The 13216-nt window shown below is 39.2% G+C and overlaps 1 protein-coding gene across 2 annotated transcripts in view; it reads right to left on the reverse strand.

Annotated features, from left to right (window-relative positions):
* LOC122749447 (C-X-C chemokine receptor type 2-like) overlaps positions 1-13216 on the reverse strand; it is a 46188-nt gene that overhangs the window by 6188 nt on the left and 26784 nt on the right. Inside the window, exons 1-2 of one of the 2 annotated variants that reach the window (XM_043995823.1) lie at positions 6555-6590; positions 4180-4226 (exon numbers count right to left, since the gene is read on the reverse strand). Coding sequence is in view for 1 of the 2 variants with exons in the window: in XM_043995824.1 (XP_043851759.1) it covers positions 6555-6605 (51 nt within the window). In the remaining variant the exon portion in view is untranslated. Of the gene's footprint in view, positions 1-4179; positions 4227-6554; positions 6606-13216 lie in introns of those variants that run through there. The other variant, XM_043995824.1, reaches the window with a different exon arrangement.

Raw genomic sequence — 13216 nt, forward strand, 5'->3', positions numbered from 1 at the left:
AACACAGACATACACATATCATACATATAGACATATACATGCATATATATTTATATCTATTATGTATACATACATACATGTGTGTGTATTTATCTATATCTATTTATCTATCCATTCATCCATCCATCTATCTACCGTCTATTTATCTATATCTCTATATCTTTTTTTTTTTTTTAGTGAGGCAATTGGGGTTAAGTGACTTGCCCAGGGTCACACAGCTAGTAAGTGTTAAGTGTCTGAGGTCAGATTTGAACTCAGGTCCTCCTGACTCCAGGGCCAGTGCTCTATCCACTGCGCCACCTAGCTGCCCCTATATCTCTATATCTTAACTCCAGTTTAAGGACTAGCTTATGTTGTATTCTCTCCCTAAAATCTTTTGCAAAACCTATCATGGAAAGAGTGATGGAAATGGATGGACAGCCAGGAGTTCTGGGTTCTAAGCACTGTTCTGCAATTAACTAACTTTGTGACTTTAGGCAATTTGTTTAATGTCTCCAGAACTCAGTTTCCTCATCTATAAAATGACAGTGTTGAACTAGATGGTTCTAATGTCCTTTCTACCTAAATTCTACCTAGACTTCCAGGCTCAGCTCATACCCATATCTCCTCAATGAAGACTTCACTGACCTCTAAAAGTCAAAGTGTTCTGTCCCAACTGGGACCTCATCTACCACTTACCATGACCCTTGCTGGGTTGCTCATTCAAATACAACCCACAGTGCAATCCCCATGCCCAGAGGCATTGTGGTGGAGTAGGAAAAGCATTGGATCTGGGAATGAGAGGACCGGGGTTTGAACCCCATCTTTTTCCCCACTCTTCCCACCTGTGAGACCTCATACAAGTCAAACAAACCTCAACTTCCTCAATTGCAAAAAAAAGAAAAAAAAAGAAAAAAAAAAGAGATGAGACAGGATTTACAGTTGAGAGGCACTTTCAGGTTCTAGTCAAACTCCCTCATTTTAATAGAGAAACTGATGCCCAGAAAGATGAAAGGATTTGTTCAAGGTCCTGTAAGTCCTTAGTAGCTTTCTCCTAACTTTCCATCCAGTGCTCCTTCTATAACATCATTTAGGTAGATAATCAACACTGTATTTATCTAGCTAGAGATTTCAAAAGATTTATAACTTCCTCAGTGTGGGTATTCCTTCTACCAACACAGATTGCAGCTCCTCCACATTTTCTGAGTTGCTGTGTTTGAAAAATTAATTGCCCAGTGGCCAAACTTCTGGCGATAATAAGCCTCTCCAAGTATAGGTAGGCTGGTCTTTGGATGATCCACAGGCCATCACCCAGGTCTGTATTCAAATCTCTTCCAGCTGGATACAGTTGAAAGGGGCAGGGAAGGAACAAACATTTATTAAGTGTCTACTATGCACAGGCAAGTGTGCTAAGCACCTTATATACATATTATCTCATTTGGTTGTCACAACAACCCTTTGAGGTATTATGATGTCCATTATATAGTTGAGGAAACTGAGACAGAGGTTAAGTGACTTGTCCAGGGTGACACAGGTAGTAAGTGTCTGAGACTGAATTTGAACTCAGGTCTTCTTGCTTCAGAGCAAGAGTGAATGATACCCATGAGAGCTTGTACTTGACTGGCATAGGCTTCAAGAACCCAAGATCATCTTCATGTCATGATGAGGCATTCAAGTAGGATATTAAAGGAAGATTCATGGGTGTGCGTATGTAGATTAATTTTAGGCTGGAAGGGGTCTCCAAGGTCATCTGGTCTAATCCAGATCTGGACAGAAATCATCTCTACATTATTCAATTAATCAAGCAATGAGCATGTTGATTAAGAAATCAACTTCTATGTGTCACGCACCATTCTAAATGTTATAAAGACAAAAAGGAAACAATTCCTGACTTAAGAAGCTTATATCCTAAGACTGGGGTTCTTAACTTTTTGGGGGTCATGATTCTCTTTGGCTGTGTTTGGTGAAGCCAATGGACCCCTCCTCAGAATAATAGTTTAAATGCATAAAACAAAATACATAGGATTATAAAGGAAACCAGTTATGTTGGAATATTTATTATCTCTCTCTCTCTCTCTCTCTTTTTTAAACATTCAGGGCCCCCAAGTTAAGAATCCCTAGTTTAGGAATTTGTGGGCATCAAGGTTTTGTATGAAGCCTTCTAGAGAGGAGGAGCTCACCATAGCTCATCTACATATGTACATGTATATATGCATGTTAGGGTGAGAAAATGTTAGCAAAAGGTAAATGTCTTTATTTATTTTTTAAAACTTCCTTCCTTCCTTCCTCTCTCTCTCTCTCTCTCTCTCTCTCTCTCTCTCTCTCTCTCTCTCTCTCTCTCTCTTTCTTTCTTTGCAGGGCAATGAGGCTTAACTGACTCGCCCAGGGTCATACAGCTGGTAAGTGTCAAGTGTCTGAGGCCTGATTTGAACTCAGGTCCTCCTGAATCCAGGGCCAGTGCTTTATCCACTGTGCCACCTAGCTGCCCTCAATGTAAAATTTTTTTTGGGGGGGGGGCAGGGCAATGAGGGTTAAGTGACTCACCCAAGGTCACACAGCTAGTGAGTGTCAAACGTCTGTTGCCGAATTTGAACTCAGGTCCTCCTGAATCCAGGCCTGTGCTTTATCCACTGCGCCATCTACCTGCCCCCTAAACGTCTTTAGATATGAGGGAATGCAGAGATACCAATTATGCTCCAATTGTATTTAAGGCACTTTGGGATATATTCCTGGTTCCATTGTTCATGAAGTATCTTGGCAGAAACTAGTAAAGGGGAGGGAAAGAAAGGGGAGAAGGAATATGGACTGAGGGCTAGCATTGTGAGGAATGAATCTATCTATAGGAGAGAGTGAGGGCGTTCCTGGGAGCTTGGAGCCTTAGTGTTTGTGTGAATGACTCAGAGTGTGGGGAGGAGCACAGTGGGTTGTAAGAATTGTTGTGTGTGGGGGCTGAGACATGTAGTCCCAGCAGGTACTCAAGGATTCAATGGGAGAATGAGTGTTAGTATGAGCATGGAGGCTGGTACATTGAACCCTCAACCAAGAGGAACTGTGTGTGGGAGGTTTAGTACAAATGCCTCTTTTTTTGGGTAGCAGTACCAGTATTATGGAATAATGTAAGCATATAAAAGCTTGTACCGTTGATCAGAATTGACATTTTCAGGGGCAGCTAGGCAATGAAATGGATAAAGCACCGGCCCTGGAGTCAGGAGTACCTGAGTTCAAATCCAGCCTCAGACACTTGACACTAACTGTGTGACCCTGGGCAAGTCACTTAACCCTCATTTCCCTGCAAAAAAAAAAAAAAAAAGAAAAACAAAGAATGGACATTTTTCTTAGTTCCCCTCCTGTTTCTCTCTGCTCTTCCCCACATATACTTCCCTTTCCCTACCCTTATTCTGCTTGGAAAAAGAGCACCAGAAAGAGGAGTGGTGGGTGTGGGTGGGTCATATGCAGACCCAGAGTGTAGGATCTGTGTGAGCCCTGGTGGGTTTGGGATATCTATCTGTATTCTCCTAACTGCCCTCTCATTCTCTGCAGCCTTCTCACTCTGGAGATGCCTCTTCCCTATAGCTTCTTCTCCTCACTGGTGAATCTCTGACTCAGACCTCTATTTCACAGGGCACCCCAAATGCTCTTCATTTCCTGTCCCCCAAATCTCCTACTATCTCTGCTTAGCCCCTCCCCCGCCTTCCCTTTGTGTGTTGTTTTCCCCCATTAGGGTGAGGGTGGAGGTTGGTGAAGAATGTAAGCTTCTTGAGGGTAGAGATTAGCTTATTTGCTTATGATTCAATCTCTAGCCCTTAGAAGAATGCCTGGCACATATGTGCTTAATATGTGCCCTATCCATATCTATCTAATCTATCTATCTATTTATCTATATCTATCATCTATCTTCCATCTCCTAGCTATATCCCCTATCTATCTATCCATCCATCTATCTATCTATCTATCTATCTATCTATCTATCTATCTATCTATCTATCTGTCTGTCTGTCTGTCTATCTGTCTATCTGTGCATTTTTCTGTTTGCCTATCTATCAATCTATCCATCCTTCTATCTATCTATCTATCTATCCATCCATCTATCCACTCACCCAGGATTTGGAAGACCAAGATAGACAAAGACAAGGTCTCTGGGCCTTTGGGGGTAGGGGCAAAGATCAGAGAAACCAAAGAGGAGAAAATCCCAAGGCTTACCTGACAGCTGGTTTTTCACTTTGGTGTCAGCTTCTGAAAGTCAGCTTCTTTGGCATAGAAGTATGCCAACAAAATCAAACAAAACAAAACAAAAAAAAAACAAGATGAAGGTACTATGGATTCATAAGAAGGAGGTGCCTGGCAGATGAAGTTGTTCAACCTGAAGTGGATTTCCCAGAGTGAGTAGGATATTCTTAATAGCTCATTTGAATTAATTGCTGATGTAGTTTACCCAGAAAGCTTTGGGTTTCTACTTCTCAAATTTTCTCCACTTCCCCTCCCTCCTGTACCCTGCTAGACACCCCATCCCCCAAGTCTGGAGTTAAACAGCTTCATCTGCCACCTGCCTCCCTCAACCCAACTATTCTATGGTTCTCTCTCTCTTTTCATATATATATTTCATATATATATATTTCATATATATATTTCATATATATATATATGTATACACACATATGTATATTTCTGGGAGCCAGTATTTCATAAAGGTAGCCAAGATGAGACTGGGGTATTTGGTAAGTCTTGGTGTTGGCCTTTCTAAAGACATCTTTAGTTTCAACCTCTGCTCCACAGGGACCCCGAGATCCACATTCCATTTCCATCTTACAACCCTTTTCAATGACCCATTCTGGAGCTACTGGTGGCCTCATCTATATTTCTTCCTGTTTTGTGAGACACCTCATTCACCAACATCTGCTTTAACCCAGTAGCCCTCTTAGACACTGATCACATGCTCCAAATTGCTCTAGGATGGGGTCTGAGAAATGCAATACCGCAGCAACCTACCAGCCCCTGCTGCAAAGTCTTTCTAACTGTAGCACTAAGCAGTCTTTAATAAAAGAAGAGAAAATTCTAAGTCTACCCAGTTATAAACATAACATTTTGGTCACTCTGTCAAATGTTATTTGCTATGCCGTCTATTGTGTTAAAATACCACCACAGCAGAAAGGATAAATGCAAGCCTAGGTATATAGATTGCCCCTCAAGTATTTTTTTCCCCTTTCCTTTGGTTTTCTACATTCCCAGGCTCAGAGAGCCCGTTTGCAGTAACAAAACCAAACAAACAAAAACATTTAGAATTTTCCTCCAAAAGCAAAGCCCAGGAACATATGATGTGATTAGGCAAGGGGTTCTTAAACTTTTGGATCTCAAGACCCCTTTATACACTTAAAAATTGGGGACCCCAAAGAACTTTTGTTGATGTAGGTTATACCAATTGATATTTACCATGTAAGACATTTAAACATATTAATATTATTATGAACATTTATTTGAACTCAGGGACTCCCTGGAAAGGTCTCTCAAGGACCCTTGGGGGGTCCTGTACCACACTTTGAGATGTGAATTGTTATATTAGGGTATGCTGAGCCTTCAGCTTTGCCTTTCTACCTCTATAGTTATCTCACCAGGAGTGAAAGAAGTGGATTCAGGTCAACTGATAGTTTAAAAAAAAAAAAAAAGCTGAGGTTTTTAATCTATAATTGGCTTGTAACTATGCTGGCTTTCCATGCCTCCACCAGCACAGGGATAAAACACAGTGAGACTTTCCTATCTCTATAGACTTCTTTTCTCTTTCCAGGCTGCTTTTGGTGTTCATTTTAAACCAGTTTCACCTGCTTAAAAAAGTTTGGCAGAGTTGAGAAGAGAGTACCACTCGTTCTAGAGTCCCTGAAACTCTAAGGGATGATTTTTCCCACATTCTAAAAAAGTTATAAAAAAAACCCAGAGAACATGAACTTTCTCAGTGGTTCCACTTTCTGCTTCCCTCGGGGTTACTGTAGAGTTTCCCTTGATCTCACAGTTTAAGCAGCAACAGACCCTCACTCTGATTTCTTCCATAAGTTAGTAGTGTTCAGGAGAAATAGATTGTATATGTAAAGCTGGAAAAGGACCTTAGATTCTAGCCAATTCAAACCCCTCATTTTAGAGATGAGGAAAGTGAGGTTCAGGGAACTGATGTGAGAGTCTCAAAGCCACATGCTGAATGTCAGGGGTGGGATTTAAACCCAGGTTTTCTGACTCAAAATCTATTCCTCTTTTCACCAGACCTCGGTGTATACAAGTGGACATTTTCTTATTGCCCTGAGGATAAAGCAGGAAAGGAGAGGCTAATGTGGCAGGAATTAAGGATAAATGTCCCAAGCAGTTTTTCTGAAGGAACTGAGTCAGGGTAGGGGTTGTGTTGCAGTCTTAATCTCTGGTAACCTTTCAGAACAAATCTACTTTTTGATTGAATTCTGTTTAGCTGAGAGTTGAAGAAGGCTTCTTCCCAAAGACATGACCTCTCAAGGTCTTCCATCTGAAAGAGTTTCTCTCTGTGGGGGAAAACTTCTCTCCTTGGTTCCCAGTAAACGCTAGTGAAAGCCCCAACTTACCTGTTGCTGCCGACACCTCTGAAGTGAGTCAGGATCCAAAAGCTGAATGTGCTGTTAGACAGGAAGAAATGTGAAGTGGCTGTTAGGGAGAAACTTACGAAATTGGTCTAAGGAGGGGAAATGCAGGAGGCCTTAAATCAGTCAACTCAGGGGGCAGAGAGACTATTAGCTTGTGGAGAGAGCCAGACCCGGACTCAAGAAGACCCGAGTTCAAATCTTGCCTTAGACACTTAACTAGCTGTGTGACCTACCAAAAAAAGGTAAACCCCTTGTGTATAAGGATTTGTTACTTATATTTTTGTATCTCTAGAACCTAGAAGAGTACCTACCTGACATACAGCAGGTGTTTAGTAAAGGGCATGTCTAAGGGTGACCTGGCTGGTGAGGGGGCTTATAATTATATCTTGGTGGATTCCTTTCCACCTGGATTCTTCTGTCATGGCTTCAGTCTAGTGACTTAGAACAGATAGAGGCTCTTGATTTCTTATATTAATAGTTAACTTTTTTCCTTTTAAATAGAATTTTATTTTCCAAAACATATGTAAAAATAAATTTTAACATCAATTTTTTAAAACTTTGTGTTCCAACTTCTCTTCCTCCCTCCATTTCCACCCCCCACCCACAAGAACTAATAGTTAACTTTTGAATAAGGCATTGGATAAAGATCTGGGTTACGATCCTGATTCAGGCATTTTTCTAACTGTGACTCTGAGAATGCCACTTTGCCTCTATCAGCTTCTGTTTCCTCACCTGGAAAATGGGAATAATAATAGCACCCACCTCATAGGGTTGTGCTAAAACCAATGTAGCCATTTGTTAAATGTTTAGTGTTGACATTTATACCTCAGAAATAAGCAAATATTTCCAATCAGAACTTGATTTATTTTGTTGATTGTTTAGACTTAAGAAAGCAATTGAGAAAATGTTAATAATGCAGATTAAACTTAAAATATGTTGTGCCTTTTCAGAAATCTGGTTCTTAAACACTTACCATCACATCCCTGCTAGCAGCTTGGGTTGTGAGGATCATATGAAATATGTAAAGGGCCTCTGCAAGCTTTAAAGATCCACATAAATGACAACTATTATTATGATGATTATAATTAGCTAGCTATTATTATAAGAAATCTGAGGAGTCTCTATCTGATCTATGCTACTAAACCGAAGCCATCAGGGAAGAGACCAGGTGGAAATGGAACCACCAAATCTCCCTCACCAGCCAGGTCACCCTTGGACATGCCCTAATTTGTCACTGTCCCTTCTAAGATGTGATTCCCAGATTTGGATTAGTTTCCACTTGACTACTTTCTAAACCTAGTGGGGTTTTTAAAAAACACTTCTCCCAACCCAACCCTATGTTAGAAATCAGAGGCTCCAGAATTTCTAATTCAATCAATCAGAAACCATTTATTAGATGATTGCTATTTGCTAACTCTCTAAGTGCTAGGGATACAGAGAAAGGCAAAAACAATTCTTGCCCTCAGGCAGTTTGCATTCTAATTGGGTGGACGACATGGATATTACTAGGTACAACATAGGACACATGGAATAGATGGAGCAAGAAAGGCATTAAACAGGAAAAGCCTCTTTGCAAGGTGACCCTTGAGCTGTGTCTTAAAAAAAAAAAAGCCAGAAATCCTAAAAGACAGAGATTAGAAGGGAACACCTTCCAGGTGTGTTGTTGTTGTTGTTGTTGTTGTTTGTTTGTCCTTTGTTCCCGAAGAGGACCATCACATCAGGATGATGTCATGACTTGCAGTGAAATGGATTTAAATGAAGGAGGACTGTGCAAGGTCAACAGCCTCAGTCTCTCCTCCAGAGCCATCTGGTTCCAGTGGCAAGATATACATCAGGATGACTGTAGATGGCCCCAGATGTTTAAGGCAATTGGGGTTAAGTGACTTGCCCAGGGTCACACAGCTAGTAAGTGTTTGAGGTGAGATTTAAACTTAGGACCTCTTGACTCTAGGGCATGGGGTACAACTACTGCAAAGGCATGGAGATGGGAGATGATGAGGAGCAACAAGTAGCCAGTACCGCTGAACCATAGAGCATACAGAAGAGGGTGGTGTATAAGAAAACTGGAGAGATAAGGAAAGGGTCAGGTTGTGAAAAGTTTTGAATGCCAAACAGAAAAATTTATATTTGATGCTAGAGATATCAGAGGCCAGAAGACTATATGTCCTCTTTCTTTGTCTCTGCCATAATTTTCCATGTGCCCTGGAATAAATGTCCACTCCTTCTTTCCCTTACCATATATAAGCTTCATGGGTTTAAAAAGGGGTATTTGTTTGTAAAGTGTCCTGTTCCTAATGGCTCTGTTTATGAGGCTTGGGGGGCAGAGGAGGGGAACCAAAGGGCACAAGGTTTAGGGCAAGTCCTAGCCCCAGTCTAGGTATCAGTTAAAGAAACAGAGAATCCCTCCCCATGGGATATAGGGTTGATACTCACAGCCTCTGCTCCCTTTAATCTCTATGGGGAATTTCGGGAGGTAGGTATGGTTGGCAGCAGGTTAGACTCCATTTGGGGCAAGAATTTATGAGTTTAGGGAATACTAACAAGGGGTCAACAAGAAACAGGATAGGTCAGTTGGGATGGGGGTGTGAGAGATTCCCATGGGGCAATGTCCTCTCTGACACCTACAAGAATTAGGGAGACACAATGGAAACAGAGAATAAATAGGGTAAGCTCAATGAGGCAGTGGCAGAAAACACCTAGAGGGTGGACTTTTTATTGTGTGAAGAGTACAGAAAAAAGTGGGAGAAGTGGGAGATGATTAAAGTGGTCATGATTCAGGAAATAGGGATCCAGAAAAAACAAAAAAGAGAAGACAGATAATGAGAAGAGAGAAAGAAATAATGTTTTGAAAGGAATGCAACCCCCCCCCCCCAACCCTAATGAACAGGACTAGCTAAAGGGGAGGAGAGGAAGGGAGCATCTATTAGGGTAAATAAAAGGAAAAAAGAGAGGGAAGATAGATACACACATGGATATGTACATATATACATACATAGACATACATAATATGTATCTCCAGATAAAAGCAAGAGAGAGTAACTAATAAACAAAACCCTAAAAGGAAAGAGTTAACAAACAAAAAGAGGGAATGGGGTGAGGGGAAGAGGGCCACTGAAAATAGAACCAACTTTAAAAAGATTGAAGTAAAGTAAATGAAGGAACATGATACTGTATTTACAGTAGAAGAAGGGAAAATCATAACTTGGGGAAAAATCCTAATTTTTGAGATAGATAGAGGAAAATATAAACCTAACTCATAACTTTAAAAATGAATGGATTAAACAATCCAATAAAATAAAAAAGAGTGACAGATTAGATAAGAAAGTAAAACCCATGGGGGCAGCTAGGTGGCGCAGTGGATAAAGCACCAGCCCTGGATTTAGGAGGACCTGAGTTCAAATATGGTCTCAGACACTTGACACGTACTAGCTGTGTGACCCTGGGCAAGTCACTTAACCCTCATTGCCTCGCCCAAAAAAAAAAAAAAAAGAAAGAAAGTAAAACCCTACAATGTGTTGCTTACAAAAAAAAAACATATTTAAAAATAAGGACATATGCAAAATAAAACTTGAGAGGATGGAAAAAATTTATTATTCATTAAATGAATAAAAAAAATTAGGTGTTATCATCATACTATCAGACAAAGCAAAAGCAAATTAAAAAAAATAAAAATGAATAAAAAGGGAACTGCATTATGTTGAAAGGAACCTCAGAGAACAAACCAATATTAGTAATAAACTTATACATTCCAAATGCCTTAGCATACAGATTCATAAAGGAATCACCTGAGCTTCAGGAGACATAGATGGTAACACAATAGTAACAGGAGACTTAAATATCCCATTATCAGTTTTGGATAAGTCTAACAAAAAGGGAAACAAAGGGAAAATATAGAACTGAACAAGTTTCTGGAGAAACTAGAGTTAAAAGACATATAGAGTCTTCTAGATGGGACAGTGAAAGAATATGCATATTTCTCTGCACCTCATAGAACTTTTACAAAAATTGACCATGTATTACAGCACAGAGATGTTGCAAACAAATGTGGAAAAGCAGAAATAATACATCCTTTATAGATCATAATGTAATAAGAATACAAATTGGTTCAGGAACCACAAACAAAAGATATGGAAAACAAAACAAAACAAAAGAAATGGAGACAGCAATGAAATCTTAAATACTGAGGGGCAGTTAGGTGGTGCAGTGTATAAAACACTGGCGTGGGATTCAGGAGTACCTGAGTTCAAATCTGGCTTCACACACTTGACACTTACTAGCTGTGTGACCCTGGGCAAGTCACTTAATCCCCATTGCCCTGCAAAAACAAACAAACAAAATGAATGGGCCAAAGAACAAATCATAGAAACATTAACTATTTTTTTTTTTGCAGGGCAATGAGGGTTAAGTGACAAGCACAAAAGAAAATATATTAAAAAGCAAAGGGAAAAGAGTTAAATTGCAAACAATTGCCCTCAGACATAATAAAGAAAACTCAAAACTGTTTTTTGAAATGCTGTTAAAGTTGATAAACCCTTAGCTAATCTGCCTAAAAAGAAGAGAGCAGAAAATCAAATAAATAAAAGAGCAAATGAGTAAGGTGGAATCACAGCAAAGCCAGAAGAAATAAAAAGAATAATCAGAACATATTATGCAGTTATATGTTAGGAAACTGAGAACAAAGAAGAAATAGAGGAATGCATCAAAATATTAAATACCCAGACAATCAGAAGACTAGCTAGAGATTTTAAATAATTCAGTTTCATAAAAGAAAATATATCTGGCTGTAAAGGAGCTTCCAAAGAAAAAAATACTCTGGATCTGATGGGCTTACGGGAGGATTTTATGAAACTTTTTTTTTTTTTTTGGCGGGGCAATGGGGGTTAAGTGACTTGCCCAGGGTCACACAGCTAGTAAGTGTCAAGTGTCTGAAGCCAGATTTGAACTCAGGTACTCCTGAATCCAGGGCTGGTGCTTTATCCACTGTGCCACCTAGCTCCCCCCTTTATGAGACTTTTAAAGATCATTTAGTACCCCTACTTAAAATTTTAGAAAGAAGGAAGCCTGCCAGATTCATTTTATGTACTTAAACCCATGAAAGATGGAAAGAAAAACTATAGGCTGATATAATTAACAAATACCAACTCAAAAATTCTAAACACAACCCCAGGACTGCAGTGACTTATCCAAGAAATTATTCATTATGATTATGTGGGACTTACACCTGGGATACAAAGAAAAATGGGAAAATAATCAGCATAATTAATTTTATTAAAAAGCAAAACATGGGGCGGCTAGGTGGCACAGTGGATAGAGCACCGGCCCTGGATTCAGGAGTACATGAGTTCAAATCCGGCTTCAGACACTTGACACTTGACACTTACTAGCTGTGTGACCCTGGGCAAGTCACTTAACCCCCATTGTCCTGCAAAAAAAAAACAAACAAAAAACAAAACATTCAAAATCACATGATCATCTTGATAGATACAGAAAAGGCCTTTGACAAAATACAATACTCTTTTATGCTAAAAACCCTACAAAGTATAGGCATAGAGAGACCTTTTTTTAGTGTCATAGAAAAGAAAACTCTCTAAAACAAAAGGCAAACATTATGTGCAATGGGGATGCACTAGAACCTTTTTCTTTCTTTTAAAAAATTTAATATTTTATTTTCCCCACAATTTTAACATTCTCTTATTTTTAGTTTTGAGTTCCGAATTCTCTCCGTCCTCCCCACCTCCAATTGAGAAGGTAAGCAATCTGACATAGGTTACACATGTGTAGTCATGCAAAACACATTTCCATGTAAGTCACACTGTGAAAGAAAACAGAAATAAACAAAAAAACAACAACAAAGAAAAATAAAGAAAAAGTATGTTTCAATTTGTGTTCAGACTCCATCAGTTCATTCTCTGGAGATGGACAGAACCTTTTATCATAAATCTTTCAGAATTGTCTTGGATCATTGTATTGCTGAGAATAGCTAAGTTTTTCACAGTTGATTAACATAAATATTGCTGTTATCATATACAGTGTTTTCCAGGTTCTGCTCATTTCTCTTTGTATCAGTTCATGTGAGTCTTTCCAGGTTTTTCTGAGAGTATCTTGCTCTTCATTTATTATAGAACAATAGTATTCCATCACAATTATATACTACAATTTGCACTAGAGCCTTTTTCAAGAAATACAGGAGTGAAGTAAAGATATCAACTCTTCCCACTATTATTTGATATAGTTCTTGAAATGCTAGCAATAGCAAAAAGACAAGAGAAAGGAATTAAAAGAATAAAGATGGCCAAAGAAGAGCTAAAACTATCCCTGTTTGTTCCTGATATGATGGTATACTTGAGAAACCCCAGAGGATCAGCAAAAATACTAATTAAGACAATTAATAGCTTCAGCAAAGTTGCAGGTTACAAAATAAATTTTCAAAAATAAAGAGCATTTGTATAGAATATTAACAAAACAAAAGAAAAGAATGATAGGGTAATTCCATTTCCAAAATGCATAAAATATCTAGGGATCAACCTCCCAAAGTGTGCAAAAAACATGAATAGATTCAGTTACAAAACACTCTTTAAAGAATTAAAGAGCAGATCCTGGGCAAGTTACTTAACCCTCATTGCCCTACAGGAGAAAAAAAAAGA

This window comes from Dromiciops gliroides, chromosome 3 (assembly GCF_019393635.1).
Source record: "Dromiciops gliroides isolate mDroGli1 chromosome 3, mDroGli1.pri, whole genome shotgun sequence".
Taxonomy (NCBI): Eukaryota; Metazoa; Chordata; class Mammalia; order Microbiotheria; family Microbiotheriidae; genus Dromiciops; species Dromiciops gliroides.